The sequence below is a fragment of the Emys orbicularis genome, chromosome 10, assembly GCF_028017835.1.
Source record: "Emys orbicularis isolate rEmyOrb1 chromosome 10, rEmyOrb1.hap1, whole genome shotgun sequence".
Lineage (NCBI taxonomy): Eukaryota > Metazoa > Chordata > Testudines > Emydidae > Emys > Emys orbicularis.
In genome coordinates, this window is record NC_088692.1 from 3,731,546 (window position 1) to 3,755,650 (window position 24,105).

At 47.2% G+C, this 24,105-nt stretch overlaps 2 protein-coding genes across 16 annotated transcripts in view; one reads left to right on the top strand and one right to left on the bottom strand.

The window, feature by feature from the left end:
* The window catches only part of PKD1 (polycystin 1, transient receptor potential channel interacting), a 131,309-nt gene extending 126,936 nt beyond the window's left edge, over positions 1 to 4,373 (top strand). Inside the window, exons 43-46 of the mRNA XM_065411612.1 lie at positions 185 to 472; positions 2,203 to 2,337; positions 2,764 to 3,078; positions 3,735 to 4,373. Coding sequence (XP_065267684.1) covers positions 185 to 472; positions 2,203 to 2,337; positions 2,764 to 3,078; positions 3,735 to 4,373 — 1,377 coding nt within the window. The remainder of the gene's footprint in view (positions 1 to 184; positions 473 to 2,202; positions 2,338 to 2,763; positions 3,079 to 3,734) is intronic.
* Positions 4,374 to 11,328: 6,955 nt separating this feature from the next.
* The window catches only part of TSC2 (TSC complex subunit 2), a 41,140-nt gene continuing 28,363 nt past the window's right edge, over positions 11,329 to 24,105 (bottom strand). For 13 of the 15 annotated variants that reach the window (XM_065411712.1, XM_065411719.1, XM_065411718.1 and 10 more), the window contains 11 exons: positions 21,987 to 22,062; positions 21,905 to 21,929; positions 20,666 to 21,168; positions 19,692 to 19,767; positions 18,564 to 18,650; positions 17,828 to 18,014; positions 16,592 to 16,731; positions 15,417 to 15,495; positions 14,175 to 14,266; positions 13,815 to 13,913; positions 11,329 to 13,153 (listed from right to left, as the gene is read on the bottom strand). In XM_065411712.1, coding sequence (XP_065267784.1) covers positions 12,983 to 13,153; positions 13,815 to 13,913; positions 14,175 to 14,266; positions 15,417 to 15,495; positions 16,592 to 16,731; positions 17,828 to 18,014; positions 18,564 to 18,650; positions 19,692 to 19,767; positions 20,666 to 21,168; positions 21,905 to 21,929; positions 21,987 to 22,062 — 1,535 coding nt within the window. In that variant the 3' untranslated portion in view covers positions 11,329 to 12,982. Of the gene's footprint in view, positions 13,154 to 13,814; positions 13,914 to 14,174; positions 14,267 to 15,416; positions 15,496 to 16,591; positions 16,732 to 17,827; positions 18,015 to 18,563; positions 18,651 to 19,691; positions 19,768 to 20,665; positions 21,169 to 21,904; positions 21,930 to 21,986; positions 22,074 to 24,105 lie in introns of all 15 variants that reach the window. The other 2 variants (XM_065411708.1, XM_065411714.1) reach the window with 2 other exon arrangements.

Sequence of the window (24,105 nt, forward strand, 5' to 3'; positions counted from 1 at the left end):
AACAACATCATAGGAGTTGAAGGCCAGTAATATGGGCCCCATTGTGCCATCACGGGACAATGGCCCCGCCACTGCTCCAAGGGGCCAGTAGAGGGTGCCGTGACGAAGGACTGACAGCACTGCGGTTCTGTAATTGCAACCCACCTCTTTCTGGATGAACTCTTCCTCCTCCCCTACGTTACAGGTCTTCCTCATGGTGTTTGTGGTCTATTTTGTGGTCTCCGAGTCCCTCTTCATCAAGAAGGAAGGCAGGGCCTACTTCGCCTTGTTTGGGAGCTACAGCCAATGGCTGCTCACCCTTCTGACCACCTGCACTGTGGTGGTGCACTTGAGCCAAGCCACCATCGCTGACCAGCAGTGGGCAAAGTATCTGAAGAACCGCAAGGGCTTCACCAGCTTTTACCAGGTGGCCTTCCTCAACTCAGTCTTCAACAGCCTGGCCGCCTCCCTTCTCTTCCTGCTGACTGTAAAGGTATGGCAGTGGGCCTGCTGTGAGGTAGGGCTAGGTCTTGAATGCACTTCATGCAGGTGGGGTAACACTTGAGTCAGCTATGCCTGTCCCAGGTTTCCTTTCCTGTGCAGTGTTAGTTCCAGAGCATGAGTAGTAATTAGATCCTTGTCTCTCCTTTATTAAGAGTAGTACAGACAGGTTAGACAAACACGTGTCCGGGATGGTCTAGATAATATTTAGTCCTGCTATGAGTGCAGGGGACTGGACTAGATGACCTCGCGAGGTCCCTTCCAGTCCTATGACTCTATGATACTGCGGTAGAGCCGAGGAACCCCAGCCATCTCACTTTCCAAAACCCAGCCTTGAAGATGAAGGGGTGACCATCAGATGCCCATTTGTGTAAACCAACCAAACAGATATGGAACCAGTGAAACACAAACATGGAGTCATGTTCGCTCACTTCTCAGAGGAGAACTCTGCTTCACAGGCCAGATTGTCAAGAGAGCTCAGCTCCCAGCCACTCCCCAAATCTGATTCTACTTGTTGGTACTGAGCACTTTTGAAGATCTGTCCATGAGCCCTTAGACAGTATAATGCAATACAACAACTCTTATAATATTCTGATCTATAAACCTGGGTTAAATTACATAGTGCTCAATCCCCAGTTTGTATAGGAGATGAACTTGACCATATTCTCTTCACTAGATTTACATACTTGGGACTCTGGTACCCAACCGTATTTAATGAATAGTAATGGTAGTGAGATGTAGCTTAAGTGCAGGTGCAAACCAGCTGTTCAGAAAAGGGCTGGTGATGCTAAGCAAACCCCCAGAAATGTGCGCTAGACGCTGTACAAATAGAACAAAGATACTCCCTGCCCCTTAGACCGTACAGGGTCAGACAAGAGACAGACAGGGGAACACACCCACACAATGCGACAATGCTGGCCAGCATACTAGGCCAGTCGTTTCTACACACCAGCTGCCTAGCCATTATACTGGTCTGTGCTCCAGCAGAGAGCCACACAAGGGATTGGTTTTATCCTTTGAAGCCTCCCCCTGCCCTAGGCCAGGCTGTTACAGTTGAGGAAGTAGCACTCGAATTAGAGCTCCCTTGTTATAAAGAGGCAGGGCTGCTGGCAGGACGTTCTCGATGCGGAAACGTCCTCCCCTCCCGCCCCTTAACCAGAGCCTGGATGTATGAGGCTAATAGACACATTACAAAGCATTAACATGAACTAGGTACCTTTTAGTTCACACCCCCAGCATTCATGCAGGGGGGAGAGAGCGCAGCACTGCAGGTCACGTCTCTATAGTCTGAAGCACAGGGCCATGCAGACAGCTTTAGGCTCTCAGGTCACTGATCAAAACTTCACCCACAGTTTGGGGAGGGGACCAACGTGGCAACAGACTGGCGGAGCGTAATGGTTGCCCAGGCAGCCGGCAGGAGCAGCACACGCTGGGGACTCTTGTTCTGAAGTTTGCTGTGTTTATTTAAATGAGTTTGAACCCCTCAACCGAGGGCTGCTTAAGCCAATGCAGATGTTTTAGTGGCTGGGGTTGAAAACAGACTGAGGGTACGTGGACCTTCATCAACCACATGCCGGCTGTGTAAGTGGACCCTGAACACCGGGCACGCAGTGTCTGTTTCTTTGCAACAGTACCACGGGGTGGAAAGCTACCCCCGAAACACATGCAGCAGATTCCTTGAGCCACACGGGTATAAACCTGTCTTCTCTTCTTTGGTCTCAGGCTGCCCAACAGCTGCGCTTTGTCCGGCAATGGTCCGTGTTCGGCAAAACCCTGCAGAAGTCCACGAAGGAGCTGGCTGCTGCAGGGCTGGCCTTCGCGCTGCTCGTCCTTGCTTATACCCAGCTTGGCTTCCTGGTAAATATTTATTTGTATGATACAGTCAAGACTCACCCTACACTGTGCGTTGCTGAGGGAGAGCTACTTGATCAGCTACAAAGGGAAGGGTTAATTAGAGAGACCTCAGCTCCGATCCAAGCCAGAGCATTCTGGTGAGTGAGTCTCAGCTCATCTGGCCCCTTCCTGGCCTGCAGCAGAGGCATCAGTGACTGAGGGGACCGTGGGGATGAAACTCCAAGAACTCCTTGAGGCGCCATTGGCTAGGGGCACAGGGGCAGCCCATCAATGTTGTAGCTGATCGATGGAGCTGGGGACGCTGCTGCTTGCCTGCCTTTGCAAGGCGCTCAGAGGTCGGGGACCGACAGGCAGTCTCGAAGGGGCAGTCTGACCACTCTGCCATTGAGACAACGGCCTGTCGTTGAAACCCCTGCGTTTCCTTCGCAGCTTTTCTCCTCCTGCTCAGAATCCTTCCACAGCTTCAGCAGCAGCCTCCTGCTCCTCTTGGCTGCGGTCCGCGGCAGCGTGAACCTCCGGCTCTGTCTGCCCGAGCCCTCGGGGCTGTACTACCTGTTCTGCGCCAGCTACATCGTCCTGGAGATGTGGATCGTGCTGAGGCTGTTCGCCGCCGTGCTTGTCCACAGCTACCGGGAGATGAATTTCGAGCTGTACCGCCCGGCCTTCGAGCCCCAGGACTACGAGATGGTGGAGCTCTTCGTCCGCAGGCTGAAGCTGTGGATGGGCTTCAGCAAAGTCAAGGAAGTAGGTGCACAGTCCCACCTCGGTGCAGTGTGCTAGCCAGGGGGAGGCCCAGGCTCCTGGCTGGTGGATCATGGCCGGAGGTGCAGGTCCCCTGGGGGCAGCATGGGATGCATGGTTTTGCAGTGTTTTGGCCGGCCTTTGCATTCACAGGACCATGGGGGCCGGTGATACAAACACACTGATTGTTTCCCCCATTGCAGTTGGCAGCGGGGTGGGGGCAAGCTGTGACAGGCCACTGCCCACAGCAGTATGGGTCACGGGCCACCACTGGCAGGAGCCGGAAGGATTGGCAGCAATAGCTGGTGTCCCAGGTAGGGGAATGGTGGCAGTGCGCATGCCCTGGCTGGCAGGAGCAGAGACTGCCTCCAGCATCGTCCCTGGCATGTCCATCTTGTGCCACCCCCACTGTTCAGTTTGGTTTCTAATCAGGCTGGTGGGTATATAACCCCCCCCCCTCCTCATTTGGGTCACCCCGTCATCCGGCCAGGCCAAGTGGGGAGCACTCTGCAGTTGGAGATAGTCATTCAAGGCTGACATGAAGAGCTCACTCCCATCCCTCCTGCTGGGGTGGAGAGGGCGCCTACAGGGCGACAGGCAAGGGTTCACGAGTGCCTGTTTTCTGCACTAACCCTCTTTTGCTCTCGCTTCCCTTCCAGTTTCGGCACAAGGTGAGGTTCGAAGGGATGGAGCCATTACCATCCCGATCCTCCAGCGACAAGTCCTTCCGGGGTCCCACCCCCAGCGCAGCCTCCGACAGCTCCAGGGCCTCCACCTCTTCGAGCCAGCTGGATGGGCTCAGCCTGGCGCTGAGCACCAGGGAGAGCTCAGAGGTGGATGCTGATGTCCAGCGGCTCCTCTCCCTCTTCGAGATGTTGCTGGCCCAGTTTGACCGAGTGAACCAGGTGACAGAGGACGTCTACCGCATGGAGCAGCAGCTGGAGGACTCACAGAGCAGGAGGACCAGGACGAAGTACATCCAGATGACTGAGGACCTGCTGAGTCGGTACCGCCTGGGTTGCACAGATCAGGGGCCACAGGGACTTTATCCTGAGAACTTTTCCAACACCGACCTGCACCCTCCCCGAGACCCTCTGTTGCCCTCCCATCCCGCCAGCGCCCTGGGTGCTCTGCAGAGCAGCACAGGCTGTGTGCCCAGCCGGATAGTCCGAGCCAGTAGGGGCCTCAGCGTGGCTTCTCTACTCTCCCCGCACAAGACGTATGCCACCACGACGCCAGTGGTCAGGAAGAAAAAGCCACTGCGGGCAAAGAACAAGGTCCACCCCAGCATCAAGTAACTGGAGACCACGTGCAGTGTCTCTGGGAAAATACCTCACTGCGCCACCCCTGGGAAGGCTGAGAGATCCTCGTAACATGGCCCGAGAAGGTTCCACCACAGCTCTGGGTCAGAAATGGAAGTCGCAGGGAACCGGCGTGGAAAGCTGAAGCACTCATGCCACACCAAGGACTGGGGAGCCACTGTGCCTTCCTGGGCTCTTGGCCAGCTTAGATGCTAGCAGCATCACTGCCGCCTCGGGACACGCGGCTAAGAATACAGGCGTTGCCCTGAGCCTCCCAAGTGCCTAATGAAGATGGACACAGCCACTGTGTGTTGTACATACTGGCAGCTTCTGTTACCTAGGTGCCTCCGTTTCCTGTTTACTTTAGCGATGGTTTCACAGCTTTTTGGTTTCATTGGAGACTGTTTGGCCCTTCAGTCCAGGACAACCTAAGAGACCCTGCTTCACCAAGGCGGCCAGATGAGAGAAGCCGCAGGGGTCTCACCTAATCATATTTAGCGTTGGCAGCAAGAAGAAAAGCAACATTAATCAGGGCCATATTAAAAAGAAGCGTCTCTCTTTCTAAGTGACCCTAGCTTCAAACAAAATGAACAGATTCCAAAAGCAGAGGCCTGTTCTTGTTCAGTTGCTTTATCAAGAACTGCTGCGAAGTAACGTGAAAGATGCGAGGAGCAACTCAAGCAGGATTTCCCGTGCTCAGCTGGCTGCGCCAAAACGGGAAGAGAGGAGCTGAAATTGCGAGGCGTTCGGGTTTAACGGACTTTTGGATTCACAGACCAGACACACTGTGGGTGGAGGAAAACGACAGGTTTCAGGGGGCTATTTAATTCAATCGTTGTACTGGCATGAAGAGAGAGAGACCGTATCTACACCCAGATCAGTTAGTTTTCAGTATTGGCTAGTGTTATCCTCCAGCATTTGGTACTGTTATTTGTATTTAAAGAAATTCAATATTTAAAGAATATGAATGACCATGAAATCCACATTAAGCCACCGCTTCCAATAATCTGCCAGTCTTAGGACATGGCAATTAGTGACAGCTCAACCAAAAAGGTACTGGAGACCTGGGGGGGGGGGGTTCTTCTAATTGGTCACTTAAAAGAGGGGGCTGCCGGCATGCTGGCTCCATTCCGGCCCAGCTCCCCTTTAGCTACTGATCTTCCCCCAGCCAGTGGATTGAATGGGTAAGTATGGTTCGTCGGTTGCTTGGTTTTTATAGTTGAAGGAATGTATTGACATATGTATTTTTTTTTTTTGGTTTACTTTTTTGTATGTACTGCCGAGCACTTTAACAATGCTTTCCTTGGCTAACAATGACACATGCGACCTTTTTAACGAGAATGGAATAATATATCATGAAAGCAGTATTTTTTTGTGTAAAAAAAAAATCATAAACGGAAATGAGCAAACGGTAATGTGAACGCAGTTTCCCAGTGAACCATCCCCAGCTGCAGCCCCGCCTCAGGGGCTGGGTGCCAGCTAACAAGACTCAAACCTACTCCCCAGCGCTCTTAGGAGCTTCCAAAGAGGAACAACAAACGCATTCAAAAAATAAATGCACTAGGTGATGCAGGGAATAAGCCACCTGCTGGCAGAGGCAGGTGGTGAGAGACAGGGGCGGATGGTTCTTGGTTTGCTTCTGTCTGGGACAGGAAGATGTATCCGCTCCTACTCCAACCTGCTTCCACTCCCCACTTTGCTGTAATCCACAGTATATCAAGCTACAGCTGTGCTACGCTTGATATGCCATGGAGGTACTTGTCCAGCACTACCTTTTAGAAAATTGGCGTGGGTAACAATCAAATGCACCTATTCTGGGCAGCCACAGCCTATGTAAATTATTTCCAGCTATGCTAAGTGGTGCTACCATCAGCCAAATCTCCCTGGCAGCTAGTGCCCATGGAAACCCCCTGGCCAGCCCGTGTTCACCTCACCCTTGTCATTCCGCGTTATGTATATTGTAAGTAATTTATACGGGGTTTTGAAATGTATATATTTGCTATATTTTCATAGCATCGGTACCATGTTTGACACATGTAGATAGGAGACAGAACACTGTTGTCAGAGTTATTTAAAGGATGTATTAAGTGCTTCTTTCTGGGAATGTTCGTTGTATATAAAGTATTAGGTGTCAGAGTGCATGTGGCGTGCGTGCTCTCGTGCCAGATGAGGTGCGGGCCGGGCTGGCACTACGGTGGAGCTGAGAGTGGCAGTGGGATCTCTCGCGATGCACTAGGAGTTGTTCCCCCCACATCTTGCTCAAAGCTTTTGAAAGGTAACATTACGCTAGGGAGCTCTTCAAAACCAAAGGCCAATATTAGCAGGGGCCATTGTTCATGGTACAGCATCTCGTTAGACTCCATCTAGCCTCCATTGCTGCCGCTCTTAGAAGACACTTCGCTTGTAACAGAGCTCCCCTTTCCAAGCATTGCAACTACCTAATCCAGGGGAGGAGAGAGCCCTAAGCGGGGAAGTCTGTGCGCCTTTCCAGCTAAGTAACTTTACAAAGGCTAGAGACAGGGTTTCCCTAAAGACACTTCCATTGGAGTTAGTTCTTCTTACCTTTTTGCTGCTTATTCTCGCCCCTCGGCTCCTGATGCCTCTCTCCTCTGTGCGTGTGAGATGGTTTGCACACAGCGTTGTATTCCAACAATCCACAGACTGGATCCAGGTTGACTTTCCTTGTGCTGCACTCCCCACCTGCTTCCCTCTCTGTGGAGACTTGAGCAGCAGGCCTGGGGTTTACAGCCATGGAAGTTACTCTTGTCGTTTTGTACTTGTTGAGTTAGTTGCGCAGAGGACGGAACTAGGCGAGCAGCTGCAGAGGGCGTGGGGAAGGGATTATGTATAAAGAACGTTCTCTTTACAACGGCAAGGTGGTTTGGTGGTGATAGGAAGGGGATGAAAGAACAGCAAGCCAGGGGGTAAGTAGAGCATAGACGGAAGGAAATGGAAGCAGGAACCATAGGCGATGGAACAGCTGTGGTTAGGGCAGGGCGGTGGCAAAAGTTAAGTGTTTGGAATTTTGGAAGTGGCATCTGGAGTGGGAGGATACGAGTTGGAAAATGGCAGGTGGATGTTATGGGCACCCATCCCTTAGCTGCAGGTACTACAGTCACTAAGGAAAACAGTGCCAACAAAACCACCACCACTACTGTTCAGAAGGCTAGTTCAGCTACAAGAACTGAACCCAGAGCAAGGGGCAGGTTTTGCTATTGAGTGTACTGCGATCCATCTGCCCTTAGATTTTGGGGGGGAGGGGGCACATTCAGACTATTTAACCACTGCTTTTTAACAACCCCAGTTCCCTCTACTTTTTATAAGCAGCATGGCCACCATTTAAGTACTCACCACAAAGTCTCCGCTAGATTCCCAACGCCTGGCTTTGGAGACAAAGCAGCGTTAGAGGCGAGGTGTATCCTATAAACACACAAGAGCCATAGTGCCGTCTGTACTGACAAATCGAGCAACTCACTTGATTTTCCCCATGATTGGAAAAAAATGAAGCAGACAGGCTCCTCTATCAAATGAGAAGGGAAGGGGTGTGGGATTTAACTGACAGTAACCAGGACTCAGCCTTTCTAGGCCTACAATATGTGCTGTGTGACCTTGCACAAAGTCACAATTCCCAGGGGTCCTTTTCCCTAGCTGTACCATAGGCATTGCTCATTCACCTCACTGCAAGGAGGGGGAGGGGGGCTCAGTACAGAGGTAACTGGATGAAATCCTCTGGCCTGTGTTACGCAGGTCAGCCTCGTCTAATGGTCCCTCTTCTGCCTTTAATTGATGACTCTTTCAAGGAAGTCTTGGAGGTTCTTGGAGGAAAGGTTTGAGAAGTAAGTAGTGGGAAAGGACTGGAGGTAAAGGCAAACTTCTACCAGTATTACTGTATTAAGGAAGGATTTTCAAGTATCCGCTGCCTTTTAAAATGAACAAACATTCCAACATGCCTGCTATAGCTTTCTTTAGAACAAGTGGTAATGGGCTAATAGGGCATTTCAGAACTGATTCTTTGTGATTAAATTCCATTTTCTACATACAGCGCACCTTCTAATGTAAGAAGTGTCTAGATCTGGGGAAGGTTAGCCTCAAGAGGATAAATGGTTCTAGAAATCAGATGATGAGTGTCGATTGTTAACAAATAAGGGAATTAGCACCATGTTCAGATGGGGGGTGGGAAGCCAGCACAAGACAGACAAGTGCCTCTAGGATCCTTACATAAGGTATTTCACATAAGGGAAGGTCTAGTTCTATATTAGTGGGAATTTCACTCTTCGAATAGCCTTCCTACCCTAGCTCTAGGAACTTTTTTCCACACTTGGGTCTTTTCTACAATGAAGACAGACACCTCCCCCTGCCCAGTGCTGCAGTGAACATGAGACCTTCACCAAGTTTGTTTCACCCCAGCATTCCCATGGCCACTAGCACTTCCTATCTGTCAGTGTGCTCTGCCAGCTGAACAAACCAATTCGCTTCCCCCTTTTCCATTTGGGAAGATAGCACCTGGAGGACAGAGGGCTTGGAGTGCAGCTTAGGAAAAAAAATATTACCACAGGATCTCCCTCCCACGTTGCAAGAAATGTTTATGAGTGCAGACCACAGACCACCAACCGAGGTCAGGCCAGATGAGAACACAATAAGATGATCCTCCCTGATTATAAATACCCATGCTCATATGACACCAAGACTGCTAACAACAGCTTCCCACATGGATGAAAACAATTGCCCACTAAACTAGATAGCATCGCTCTAGTCGTTCCGATTAGGAGTCTGACCCCTATGCAGGGAATAGAATTAGCTGGCCAGCCAAAGACTCCACTTTTACAGCTCCACTAAACTCGTGGTCTAGAGGACAGGCTGGAGACATGACAACAGTTAAAAGCATAGTATTGGAGGATGGTTACCATCTATCTGAGATGAGAGGCCTCTCAACCAACTGTAATTTTCAAGAGCTAAATGGTATCTGCAGGGACTAGGTACTAAGGCTGAATGTATCAGTTAATTGCCGGGGGCTTTGAAAGTCTAATAGAACCTTGAAGAGCTAAAGGGCAAAAATGAGGCATTTGTTGTCAGCTTTAGTTTGGCTACAGTAGAGTGTATTTAGACGCCCCTCTCCCACAAAAGCCTTGAATAGGCTCTGTTAGAGGAAGTTCATTGAACACAGTTAACACAGGGACTATAAAGTTAAGAGATGATAGCAAACTGAAAGCCAAAGCGGTTGGCACGGCCTTTAGTAACTCGTAGGTGGCAGTAAAGGTTAAAGTTAGGATGCTCCCAATGTGAAGAGCCAGGTTTTTCTTAAGTTAGGCCTTAACGTGAATGAGTTTCTTATCCAGCTAGCTGTGTGCGCGTGTGTATGGTGGTGTGAATGAGTCTTACCAAGTGCTTCTTCTAACTGTAGAAGAGCAAAGATGGGTTAGGACAACTGCCCTACTACTTTCCTTGGATCCCAGTAGGTGGAGCAGCTCTAGAGCCCACGCAGGTGTTTCAGAAAAGCCGGACACTTCAGTCATACAGCTTTAAAGCGATCATAGTTCTCACAGGAGAACTTGTTTGTACAGAGCCTTTAGCCACAAGCATGGGGTTCCTTGAAGTGTCACAGTTAAGGTAGCAAGTATACGAAATCTGAGCTTAGCTGCAGCCAGAACTATTAGTCATGAGATTATACTCCTTGTCAACAGCAATACGTTTGACTTGCATCCCTAACTAATAAATATTCTTGAATGTATATTTTGTGTTTATAGTCACCAAGAGATGGTTTCTTATTTATTGCCTTAAGTCTCACAATGATGCAATAGTATCAAGCTGCTTAATACAGAACCCTATCAGCTAGTTAAGGGGTGGGGGTTGGGGGGTGGGAAATCTATATAATGCTTTTTGTAGCAATGGATGATCAGGAAAGGAAGGATGGAAGGAAATAGTGCCTTCTGGTCAACGTTACATTTGCAAAAATAGCCTATTTTGTAACTGTGGGAATGTTTCTTCAAAATGACAATGTCAAATAAAGACCATGGACTGCTAAGTAAATGTCTGCTATGCTTTTGTTGGAAGCTGCCACGACATCCTCTTTGCCTCTTAGCAATCCATATGCACCACTGTCTGAAGTGTGCATCTAGGAGGTACTGTGCTGCAGTACGACAGAAAGGTCTGAAAGCCATTCGCTTCGGAGCTAGTCCAACTCGGCAACTTCAAATACTGAGTAAATTCAAACCCGTGAAAAATACCTGGTTTTGATTATTGGTAACAAATTGGTAGCGGGGTAATTAATCCATGTTACTTCATTAAGGAGCTTTGAGATCTTTGATAGATGTTCTACTTCAAAACAAATTCAGAATTTGCTCTGTGTAAAAGAGACTCACAGCTGCTTGCTTGTGGCTGAACATGTATCTGGCATATGGACTCAACATAGGTCACATGTGGCTCCATGTATGTCACTGGGAAACACCAGCATTCCTGCAACTTCAGCAAGTGGTTACATACCATTATGTATTTTAACATCTGAAAAATTCATAGAAGGGGAGTCAGCATCTTACTTCCATGTCACTGTTTCAAATCCAGCCCCAGGTAGCAGCACCCAAAAACTTTACAAAGTGGTGCTTCTGGGAACGGAGTCCACAGGTTTTCAGTCCAGTGCTGCTCAGACACGAGTCTACACTTCACCACTGGCCTCCTTAAAGACAGTCTTGAGAGGCCAAGAGAACTAATCTATGCTTATGCCTAGCGATCCCTCCCAATCAGGGTTGAGGCGAACTGGCAAGGTAGTGCGGGAGTTTGTCCTGCTGCTGCCGCCCATCCTGTACCTGTTCTTTGGACAAATGCGGCTCTGGTACCAGACACCTTTCACAGGTCAGATGGAAATGGTCTTATTGTCAAATGACGGAGCCGATTCATCTGGAGTGGTTCCAACATGCAACCCAAGAGATTGCCCATCCCAGTAAGAACCCAGTAACCATACAAATACTTTTATTTCATTTACAATTTATAAACACTCAAAACAGGACGTACATATGAGTTAATGGACAGTCCCACATTGGTCAGTAGCTCCCCTTTCCCTCCCTCCAAAAAGAATTCCAGCTTTTGATTGCTTTGCCTGCAATTCCATTCAAATTACTCAGAAGTTACCCAGTCACTAAAAACTGCTGTTACCCAGTCACTGAGTTTAGCGAATTAAGAGCTCGTCCCGCGTTTTGATGAGGACAGCAGCCACTGAGGAGTGACAAAAGCACACAGTAAAGTAGTCACAGTACGTTTCAGCTTACATAGCTTCTCCCATTATGGTAGTGTAGTGTCCCATTATCTGTCACCACAAGACATGCTACTTCTGAAAGGCCTGGCGCACATCTGCATTAAAAGGACCCTTTACATACAATCCAAACTGCTGGCTTCCAAAGGTGGGACCGTCACCATATGACAAGTCCAATATGGCGATGCTGCCACCAACCAGAGCCAAGGGTCATTTAAAAGGGAAGAGGAAATTTTGCATTTGAGGAAAGATTTCTGGCAAGGCCACATTATAGAACAGGTTAAAGACCAGTCAAGTGCAGCCTGGTCACACACTGGGCTACCACTCACCTCTCTGAAGAGTGTGTGAATACGCACAAACGGGTCAAGTTACTTCCCAGCATCCTGGCCACATTCTTGGGGACCATCCTGCTGCCCTTGGAGTCAATGGAAGCTTTGCCATTGACTGCACTAGAAGCAAGGCTGGGCCTCTAGCTAAATCCTTTGCTCATAATTTCTAAAACTGGCCCAAATTGTCTTTGGAATCCTGGGTTTAACGGAGTGTTCATTACAAGACAGTTTATTCATGGTCAGCGATTTCCATACCAGCTTTGATTACCATTCCGCCTCTCCACTGACCTGCAGACATCTCCCTACTTATATCATTAAGGTCTGAGAGAACAATTTCACTGGAGTGGGAGACTCATGGAGATGTCCTCAAGCGAGGAGATCTCCTGGGAAATAAAGGCAGCTGCAGTTTTTACAGGTAACTTGTGAAGCTAGTGGACATTCCTATAATTAGAGCTGGTGTTACGAACTAGTTGGAAAGTGCATGCAGCTCTCATGAATGCTAATAGAGCTTTTCCACCCATGTAGAGGAAATGGAGATCCCAAGTGTCCAGAGACTGCGACTGAAGCTTTCATTTGGTTGGGTTAAAACACCATTTGCTTCTGCATCGTCCCACCAAGTGATGAGTGGGGAACCATATCCTGGCTTGCTGCTTTGCCTCCTCCTGCTTAGAGAAATGCTTAAATTTTGCAAGAAAGCTGCTAGCAGAGATGGATACCTTTAAACTTCACTTCATGTCTCTAGCCAAATAAAGACCAAATTTATAGGCTCGGTCCACTCTGGGATTCTCCAGCTAGGGTAGAAAATCCTCCTTTCCTGATGGTGGGCGACTCAAAGTCAAGATGACGATGTCTATCAGAGTCACACGGCGGTCCAGTAACTAGTTCACACAAAGGTAACATAGCCACACCGAGTTTGCCAAGTCCCAGTGGTCTCCCTGTGGCAGTGCTGAATTAGTGTGCAGGGTCAAGAGCGTTCACTCCTCTCTTCCCCCCTCCGCCGCATGCCCGAGGGCAGACGCTGATCACATGGGGATTTACACAAATTCTGTGAAGTCATCCACCGAGGAGATCAGCCTCTTTCTCTGCCCAGTTTCATAGGTTGATGCTGGGTCCTGTGGTACCTGGGGAGGGGGTTTAGTAAGAGCAGAAGGGTGCATTTGCATCAGGGGGAAGCCAGGTGTCTGGTACTGGGTTTCCTCTCGGATCTGAAAGAGCGTCACAGAGGAACAGGTCAGCAGGATATCCCCACAATTCCCCCTCGGCATGTTAGTAGGTACAGCTCCCCCTACTGCCACTTGGATCTGAACCCTGCATCACACGCACAACCCTGCAGGACCTGGTGTCCTCGACTCCCACTGTAGCCAATGGAAATGGAGGGCTCTTTAGCTGCCTGTAGCTTCAAACCCTATCTCACTAGAGTCTGGTTAGTCTGAGGGCTTGTCTACACTTACGCGTGGCAATCGATGCATCGGTGGTCAATTTAACGAACCTAGTGAAGACCTGCTACATCGACCGCAGATCGCTCTTCCGTCGACTCCTGAACTCCACCGGATCGAGAAGAGTAAGGGGAGTCGATGGGAGAGCGTCTCCCGTCGACATCGCATAGTGTGGACCCAGCGGTAAGTAGATCTAAGCTCCGTCGACTTGAGTTACGCTATTCACGCAACTCAAATTGCGTAGCTTAGATCGACTTTTCCCTGTAGCGTAGACACGGCCCGAAGCTTTCAAGGCAGACATCCCTTTAACTTATTCACAGGCCTTTGACAGTTCATTCTTATTTTCTCCAGATATTTATAATTGTGCTTGCTTGTGCTAAGCGTTCCAGATGTGCAATATGTCAGGGAAGGAAAAACAAACTTGAATTACCCGGTGCCTGAGCCTCTTGATATGACGTAGCCTCGCTATCCATTTTGATGGGTAAGTATCTGTAGGATTCGATCTGCTATGGTGAACCTGGGAAGCCATCTGATTCAAGGGAAAAGAAGTTTTAAACACAGCTCCCATGACAACAAGAGTAATAAATTGTTTACACAACATAATTAGTTTAGTCGTTGAAGTTCAACTCAGTCTGTGAAGTTCAGATGCTTCTGACTCGACTGGTTATTCAACGGATAGAGCTCTGAGAGTTTAATTTCTTGGCCAAGTTGCATTAATTTCCCTGGGGTGGCAGAGCGTGATCCTAGCAGAAAGGTAACAGTCCTTGAAGAGAACCCAGACAGTACTCACATTAGCATGCAGGGCCATCTGGCGGGCTACAAACGGCAGATTCTTATCCGAGACAATCTTAGCAACACTTGTGTCCACCAGCCCTTCCATGTCTGTATGTTCAAATGGAAAAGATTTAAAGATCGTCACTTTAAAAGGTGAAAAGCCAGAATTAGCCAGTAATTATATGTACTGGGATGTGATAAATTCAACTTCATGAGGATTTCCAGTATGAGTGTCAAGGTAGTGAGAAATCAGAGTACATTTTACTCTCCAATCGACTGCCTCGAAAAAAAGGTCTCCATAAAGTATTATAGCGTCTATTGTAACACTGCTCAGGGCACAAGGATGCAATACTCTGGGGGCTCCCGAGCTCTGACTGCTCCACAGAGAAGGCCTTTCCCAGGAACCCTAGTCACAATCCATGATTCCCCCAAAACACAGAGGCAGGGGCAGACTATTCATAGCTATGTTTCTCAGACTGGAAGGGGTTTCATTAGAGACGTGCATTGTGGGTGGGGCGTGGGGTGTATGGTTGGCCTCTTGGTTATACATGCTGGGGATCAATGTGGGATCTGGTAAGGCTGCAAAGGTCCCCCACACAGCCCTAAACGAGGGAGTACGCCCTGAAACAGTTGCAACCCCCCCTCCAACTGATGTTCAAAAGAGCCAGGAGGAGCCATGTCCGGCTCTCAAGGGCCGCTCACTGCACTGCGGGGAAGGAAGTTGGAGGGGGACTAGCCACCAGGATTTCTTCCTCCAACCTGCCCAAAAAATGTGTCACAATATCGGTGTGCAGAGCAGAAGCCAAAATGGGGGCGTTCTGGTCACCGGCTGGGACTCCATGCATCCCCCTAACTAGAAGATAGCTGTCTTATGGTCCAGTGGGGAAGAATTACTGATTGGCTACATCCCCAAATACTAGGTGGTGACACAATTTTGGAGCATTTCTCTTAATGGGCTCCTCTAAAGGGAGCTGGAAAGCTTTTATTGGGAGTACAAATCACAGTTCAGGAAGGGTCTACCTAAGCCAGGTAAAATGGCAATATGGGATGTGCGGTTACAGGAGGGGATTGGCTCTGAATACTTAGTCCTGCCTCAGGGCGGGGGACTGGACTAGATGACCTATATTGAGGTCTCTTCCAGTCCTACATTTCTACGATTCTAAAGTTTTACCACCTGGAGACTTGTACAAACATTCCAATGAAGTTAAGGAAGTTGTCGTGCGAACCAGTAGAAACATTGTTCGAGAACTAACCCTACCTTTCCGACACTGTAACGTCACCAGGTTGCAGTCATAGTCAAGCGGTGTGATTATAACATGCACAAAGTTGAATTGGCCCTAGGGAGGAAACAAAATATTGTAACACAGAAGCATAACACACACTTACAGGCATATTTTACTGGCAACCATTATGACATCTACAGATGCAATCCACTGATGCAGTCTGAATACAGCAAGGTAAAAAGTCCCAATTCATAACCAAATAGTCTTTAGACCAGCGGTGCCAGTTAGGAGGCTGGGGTACCACCCCAGGTATTTGCACTCGCTAAAGTTCCACAGGCCATGGAGCCGTGCAGGGCAGGATCTGACCACTTTTAAGCAGAGGTCCTGTACTAATCAGTACAGCTGTTGGCGGAGTGGTCTGGAGTGTAGCTTGGCTGCGTGGTTGCAATGCCACTGAACTATGACCTGGATGCCCCTCCATGCAGGCAGAGCCAATTTTCAGTGAGTGGGGTTGCGACCTGGTGCATGGGTTGTCTATTCCTGTACGGCAGAGCGCAGGGGAGTCTGCCCAGAACTCGGCTCCTGGCGGCACTGGCTCATGCCCTGTGTGGGTAACAGAGAGGGGAGACTCCCTGGCTGAAGGAGAATCAGGGTCCCTGCAGGAGGAGGGGGTGGGGGAGAGACCAGGACTGGAATTTGCCCCCACCCAAAGAAATATCTGAACTGGCGTCACAGCTTTAGACAACACACACAGAGATGAACAATTTTACAAAGAACCCATTGCTGCCATGCAAGTGGAAAGTCCTGTTCATCTTTGGACGCTTTCCAGGGAGCTGCATCAGTTCAACAGATGTTTAATAAGTAGGGCAGCCCTACCAAATTCACGGCCATGAAAAACGCGTCACAGACCGTGAAATCTGGTCTTTGGTGTGCTTTTACCCTATCCTATACAGATTTCATGGGGGAGACCAATGTTTCTCAAATAGGGGGTCCTGACCCAAAAGGGAGTTGCAGGGGGGTCGCAAAGTTATTTTAGGGGGGGTCACGGTATTGCCACCCTTACTTCTGCACTGCCTTCAGAGTGGATTTAACTAGCTGAAATCATGCAAAGTATGATTTTAAAAATCCTACGACCGTGAAATTGACCAAAATGGACCGTGAATTTGGTAGGGCCCTATTTATACGCAGACCCAAGTATAAACTCTTGTACCTTTATCGTTCCCAATTTAAAGTCTTCACCAGAATCGTTATAAACTATGGAAACAAAGTCATTCCCAAGGTGCCTCTTCTTGTCGCAGCGATATTTATCCAAATCCTTCGTGGGCATCAAAGTCGCAATGTGAAAAATGGCTAGGGGAAGGGGGGGGGGAAAAATCAAGCAAACAAAACCAAGCTGGGATAGAAAATAGGAGATGCAACTAATAACTTTACTGCAGGTGATGCTGGAACAGACAGATTGATAGGATACCTAGGATCCTATTGCGATAATGTTCTGTACATGGCATTTGTCTGAAAGTCAAACTGACAGCTGAACTTTCATGCTGTGCTGCTCTGACAAATCTGTGCTGCTTTGTAAGAGCTGAACACTGTCGGCCAGCTCCTCAGACCCCATCCTATGCTTTGCACTGCACTGGGGACATGTCAGAGTGCACAACGCTGCAGCCAATTCTCAGGCCGTGGAGAAGACCCTATGGGACTTCTGAAACTGGCAGCCCTTAGTCTGCTCCCAGTTATATCAGGGCCAAAATGGCCGATCTGGCCTGCAAGAGTTAGCCTTCTCAGATGCATTCCCTGTTACCCTACATTTATCCCAATATACACGAGAGATTTAAGGAAAAAGTCCCTTACAGCAATTTCTGTAGGGCCACAGCAGCATAGATGAGGAGAATCTGCCTTGTACAGAAAGAATTAAGTACCTTAGACTTTTAAATGTATTTCTTTTCACTGCAGATTGTGTGATGCTGCTGCGTTAACACCCAGTTACGAGATTAACATTGACAACAGCACCCAGCTTTAAATATCGTTCTCTAAAGAAACATTGGCACAGTTTCGATGTGTGCAGCTGCTATAATACCTCATCTGGTTACTGGTAATCCAGTGGCCCATGAAACGAGACTGATTTGCCACAAGGACAGACATAAAACCATGTCTCATACAGTCTGTATGTTCAGAGTAAAATGTGAGATTTTTTTGCCTAATATAAATGTGTGTGTCAACCTCTCCCAAATCATCAGTGCAGAAGATTAAACATATTAAACAACATGGAAAGGGAGCCCAGGCTGCCTCAGGAAGCTGGTAGGAAATCCCTCTCTTTACCACACCCCGAACACAGAAGCAATTTGGCACCACAGGGTAAAGTTTAACGGTGTACAGACCCGCTGACTTGTGCATTAAGGCATCATTCCTGTCCCCCAAGAAGTATAACCCTTTACTTGGGATGCCCTACCTTGCATAATGTCATCGTGCCAGCAGTAGGTAAACTGACCATCCTCCCCACACACGTCCAGACCACCAAGGTAAATTTTATCAGGCTGACAATCTTTGAGTTCAATGAGCTTCCCTAAGCCGGTCAGAAACTCCGTATATCTATAGGAGCCATGTTCATTCGACAGAATAGCGATCTCATTGTTGCTCTAGGAAAAAAAATTGAGTGCCTCATATAGGACGTTCAAGTACCTCCTCGCACCTTTTGACTGTTAAAACGTATTCACTTCCTTACAAGTTCTGTGAACCGACTCCGCAACTGGCAAGCGGAGCACAAGGGCAGACTCCGTACAGGCAGAACAGGTGGGTGACAAAAGTGTTCACCGAGTCTGGGCTGGGCTAGCAGAATATTTGCTTAAAAGCCTGAAAAGCTTCTAGAGCTGGCCAAGTGGAAGAAAAGCCAATGTCATGAAGAGTCAATCGGAAATGAGATTAGCAAAAGATACAGTGGACTAAGTGAAATATAAGCCCAGTTACTGTAAAGTTGCACAGTTGGGGCTTGTACAGCACTATGAACAAGTACTAAGGTGAAACCTCAGGCCTCAAGGCATTTTGCAATCGCTTGGGCACTTTCTGTATAAACTGGGAAGCCACAACACAAAAAGAAGCTACTTTAAAATGGGTAGAAATGACTGCAGTTCAAGTGAAGCTGCTTGGCCTCTAGTGAAAGTTATACTTTTGTATGTGTAAGAACTCACCTGTCCTTCTCCTACATAGAGCACGGCAATCTTGTGGGTGTCATAGGAAGGAATTTGATCTAGGAGCTGCACCGAGCTTTCAAATGTCTACAATTAAAACACGTCCACTTTGAATTAAAACATTTCTTTGAATGGCACTGATAAGCAGCCCCCCCATAGACCTTGAGGGCATATGTAGTAAGAGTCTCCTGATCGTCACACAATTATTCCTTGATAAACTTCATTAAGGTATTTAGCACAGAAAGGCACATACAATATTAGCTTCCTACTGATACAAATAAAGAAGTGTTTAATAGGGTGTATTATTCCTTTTTCTGTTTTTTCTGTTTCATAGTAATTTAATCTCCTGACAACTGAATGTATCTGAAGCACCAGCCATGACAACTTCTTACCTCTAAGCACAAAGAACTCACTGCAGGGTCAGTTCTAGAAAACACCTTTCTTGGATACTGTCACATAGAACAGTACTTTAGCTCACCCATTATTTGTGCATCTCCCAGCTGGTTTGCTACTTGGACTGAGGAAATGACAACCCAAACTCATATTTTACTAGTAGGTTCTCTACGCTTTGTGCCATATCTACAGCGCTGTACTTCCCCACCGAACACTGGTTTTATTCTGGTCTATTTCTGCGATGGATAACTCCCCTTGGCCACTCCCAGTCTGTCATATTGGTCCCCACCAATGTTTTAGCCACCTTCTCCAACACACACTGCCCAATTTCACCCAGTGCGGTTACTACCAAAGCAACAACACACCTACTTGTTTGGAAGCTAGTACTATGGGGGCAAAAACCTTGCCCTTGGAGAGCAAATGTACTGCTTGGCAAGCTAATTGGTCGCTGTTGGCTCTAGGAGTGGGAACTGAGCCATCTCATCATAGCAGTACATCAGCATTGTGAGAAACGGAGAGGGGAGGGAAATCACAATCCATAATTACAAACAAGGGTCATCAGTTCATCGGGGATAGCCAAGATTTTACATCTCCAGCAGCCGGGCCATTAAGGAACAACCCATAACTGCCACCATCCAGCCCCTTGATTTGTTAATTAGTATCTATGTCGCTTTTCAAAAGCAAGTGTGATTAAAGCAGTCATTCCAAGTGTTCATGCTTAAAATCATTGCCTACCTCATTTGGCAACAAAAGGGGCTTGTTGGATTCATCTCCAAAGAACGGGGAGTGGTATAACTGTAAAAACACAAAGCTAAGAAGAGAAATTAAATCCTGTTACCCTACAGGAAAGCCCACGTCAATCTGTGGCATACAACCGCGCTTTAGGAGAGCTCTGAGATTAGCTGCTCACAGTGCAGAATCCCTCCATTGACGGCACGGCAGGTATTTGCTCCATCTACAGTTTCTGTACATGCACCTACTGTACCATAAAATCAAACAGCTCAACAGGGGCAGCAGCATGGCTTCCCTACGCCAGGAAGTGCACTGGATCTTTAGGAAAGACAAAGGAGTGGAAACCAAATCCTGTCTCATGGCCATTGTTTTATTTCAGACTTAGAAGATTAATGAATTCTCTTCGGCTCTCGACTCCTCTGAATAATTCACAAATTAATATACCACCAGCAAGGTAAAAATCTTCAAATTAGTGCTCTGGGATACTACTAGGCTCAAACAACCAATCTAATTTACTTTTCCCCCCACTGTTCATGCTGCTTACCATTTTGCATTTCATTCATCTCGGACAGAGAGACTGCTCTGGTTCACTGGTTTATAGTTAATTTGCTTTCTAGCTCTCCTGCATTCAAATTGCATGTGTGTGTTTTGATTCCAAATGGGGAGGAATGTTAATCCAAATTAATTGTTTTTAGCAACAACAACAAAAAGTTTAGAAGTTGAGATGTTTGCCACATTTCTTTTTGCCCAAAATTCAGGTTACAGGTACTAAAACACGGATTAAATTATAGAAAGTTACACCTCCTGGCTGTTCAGTTTTAGGTTTTGTAAGATCCAGAAAACCTTTTGTGTGTTGGATTTAAATAAGTTTAGCTAAACCTCTAAAAAACTTAGTTCTGAGACATGAGTTAAAATGAAGTTTACATCTGGAAACACCATAAGTCCTTTTTAGGCACCTCCCGCAACTACCTACCCACCTTGGGTTTATTCCAGGTACTTTCTCGGCATTGGAGGCTGCTGTCCTGCTCTTGAAGGCATCTCTCTCTACCCTTTTGCCTCTCCTCGAAGGGGCTGAATCCGAGATGGTGTACCCTCTAGGACGGTGGCCGCTGGGTGAGCGGGGAGAGGAAGAAGGGACGCTACAATCCAGTCTGGCTGTGCCAGTTATTCCAGCGTCATCCCCTCGGCTCAGCCAGCTACTGGCCCCTTCTCCTTCAAGGTTCCCAGACTGAGATTTTGATTTCAGTTCCGTGCTCAGCCTTCCAGTTGCTTCTTTAGTGTTTGTGTCTTTGAGGACTTCCTGCAGCGTCTGAAGCTCAGGGGAAGAGCTGGATTTGCTGAGTGGTTGGGAAGGCTGGAAGGAGAGTTCTTCCAGAGTCCTGCCATCCTCTGAAGGGACAACCCTGCCGATAGGAATTCCGCCGGCCACCACTTCGTCGGATTTCAGAGATTTCTCTTCTTGACTAGATGTTGAAGAGGACTTAAAGAAAAAGTCAAAGAAAAGCTGTTTTTCTGAGTAGCACCTTGACAAAACCCACAAGAGAACATGCACGGAAAAGACACCAGTGGACAGGAAGAATATCGCCACCACTAAATACATGAGACTAAAGTATTGCTGCTTCAATATAGGCAGAGACGTCCTAACAACCAGAAGGACAGAAGTCTAAGCCCTGAGCCCATACGCATGCAGTTACCATTTCTCCTGTGTGTGCAAATGGCCAGCAAGGCCTTAGGCCTGGGCTACACTACCCGCCGGAATCGGCGGGTAGAAATCGACCTCTCGGGGATCGACTTATCGCGTCTCGTCAGGACGCGACAATCGATCCCCGAATCGACGCGCTTACTCCACCAGCGGAGGTGGGAGTAAGCGCCGTCGACGGGAAGCCGCGGAGGTCGATTTTGCCGCCGTCCTCACAGCGGGGTAAGTCGGCTGCGATACGTCGAATTCAGCTACGCTATTTGCGTAGCTGAATTTGCGTATCTTAAATCGACCCCCCCCCTGTAGTGTAGATGTAGCCTTAGATTGACCATCTGACCACACAATCATAACTGCGTGTGCAATCTACCCAAGTTCAAAGTCTTTTGCTATAGTTAAAACAATAAAAAGTGCAAATGGAGAACACATACAAATCTGCAGTGTATATTAAAGCCCCTTCTCTGGCTTGGGACAGAAAAGTTATTAGACTGGTATTCAGCCAGCTGCGTGACAGCCTTACCCTGCTGTAAGCCTTGTGCGGTTTGCTGAATTTCTCCTCAGCCATGGCTTGCTCAGAGCACACAGCCTTAAAGTCTTCAAACTCTTGAGACACCAGGGAATCGGTTTCTTTTAAATCCACTTCCAATTGGCTCCCCTCTTCCAGAACTACTGCCGATTCTACCAAGACACAAACAGAGTAACTGAGGCGTGTAGAGAGGAGTGGCATGATGGGACCCCATCCTTTCCTCTGAAGTACCAGCCTTTTCCCTACTAGGATTTTAGTGGAAGGCCATATTCAATGTGTGATATATCATATATCTTTGATCACAAAGTGAGGACTTTAATGGCACACCAGACTTGCTAGAGGTCTCCCCTCCCCAATAATTGGTCGACTTACCCTCAGACCAAAGGGTTGTAGAACTGCTTTGTCACACTAAACGCAGTGGTGCCAAACTGTTACTAATGGACAAGTAATGGAAAGATAATGGAAAAAATGGATCCTTGCGCATATTAATACTCAAGTATCAGGACAGACAGTAACTAGAGAGATATAAGGAAGTGCAAGACTAGCATTAAAGTTTGTTATTAAACAGGCAACGAAAACATAAATTCTATGCAATTGTGGAAAAGAATAAGCCTTGTATTCATTCTTGTATATAACAAATGCTCTCGTGCCTTATATGGAGGGGGAGACAAGAAAATTTACTAGAAGCCATTTACTTGCATTTTGACAGTTTTCTCAGTATGCTTCAGTAGAAGCTAAAAAGTTTAGCCTATGCCTTATTAAAGGACAGGAGGACATCATTAATGCATGTATTGCAGCAATATTGGAAAAGTCTGCATGTGGTTTCCAATCAGACAAATAGCGAATTATATAGACCAGACTGAAAGAAAGCTCCGTGTAAGCGCTGTGTATGGCGGAGAGGTTAGTGGAAGGGGTAACCAAGTGTCTACTATACACAGTAACCCTGAACACAGGAATGCATTTGACTGATGACTTCTGTTTGCCTTGGTTTTTTTGTCCTGAGGAAAAGGCTGAAGTACAGGAGGCTTCCCATTACGTACACACAGAATTGGAAGACCAATCTGAAAGGCTAAGATTTGTTTTCCAAAGTAAAATTAAAAAAAAAAAAACTTTAGCACACACACACACAAAAAAGATCAGCAAAAAAAAAAAAAAAAAAAAAAAGGCACTAAAGCAGTTTTTCCTGGATTGATTTCAGCTCGCAAGACCAGTTATTTCAAGAAGCAATTAAGAGTTAGCATTGCACACACATACCTTCTAAAAAACGTGCTGATCTGGTTAGCTGTCCAAGCCAGAACACACCTGCACATACTCTGTGGTTTTCACTTCCCTAGTTCTAATATTACTGCCAATTTCGCTGGTGTTTTTAATTAATTTGAATGTTCAGTAATTGCACTGTAGGGGGAAGTAGGATAATATGAGCAAAGAAGAGGACCATAGAAGAGTAATGTATTGCAGCTTCTGTGTGTCACTTTAATAGCATTGTGCCAATACAGTAATCCAGTTATGAATAACCCAGCTATTCCACATAGGATTTTCCATTGAAGGAAGGTGGGATTTAATTCATCTAATTAAGCATTGCAGGCCAAATGCAATGCAACTGCTGTGCTTAGAGGTATCCATTTTGATTACCATCTACAGGTCTGATATATTTAGGAAATAGATTATAGTCCCAAAGCAAGAGGAAGATTTTACACAGCTATTGAATTTACAGAAAGCTACAATTTGTTATATATTTCTCCTTGAAACAGATTTTGGTTTTTGTTTTAAAAAAAACTTGTAACCAGCAATTATACTGTAGTTTCAAACAGACTTTCTAACCAGCTTCTCCTTTCAGATTCTTTTCCCACGGCCAGTTTTGGTTGAATGCTCAGTGCAATGAGAAGCACTGGATTTCCTTTGTGGGGAGTTGTGTATGCAGCATTGCAGGAGCTATTCCTAGAAGGGGGAACCTTCTGAATGAATAAACAGAACACAAACCCAATTACAAGATCTAACTGAAAAGTTAGGAAACACAGATCTTTTATGATGTCACTCTATAGTCTAAGTCTCATGAGCTGTGACCTCACTCCACCCAAAAAAGGGTTGCATTAAAGTTACTCATGCTTGCAAATGTCGTATCTGGCTTGGACTTCTTCATGCTAGTCAAGATCCCATTCGTCGAAGGTAATGAGACCAGCAGGGACAAACAGGAA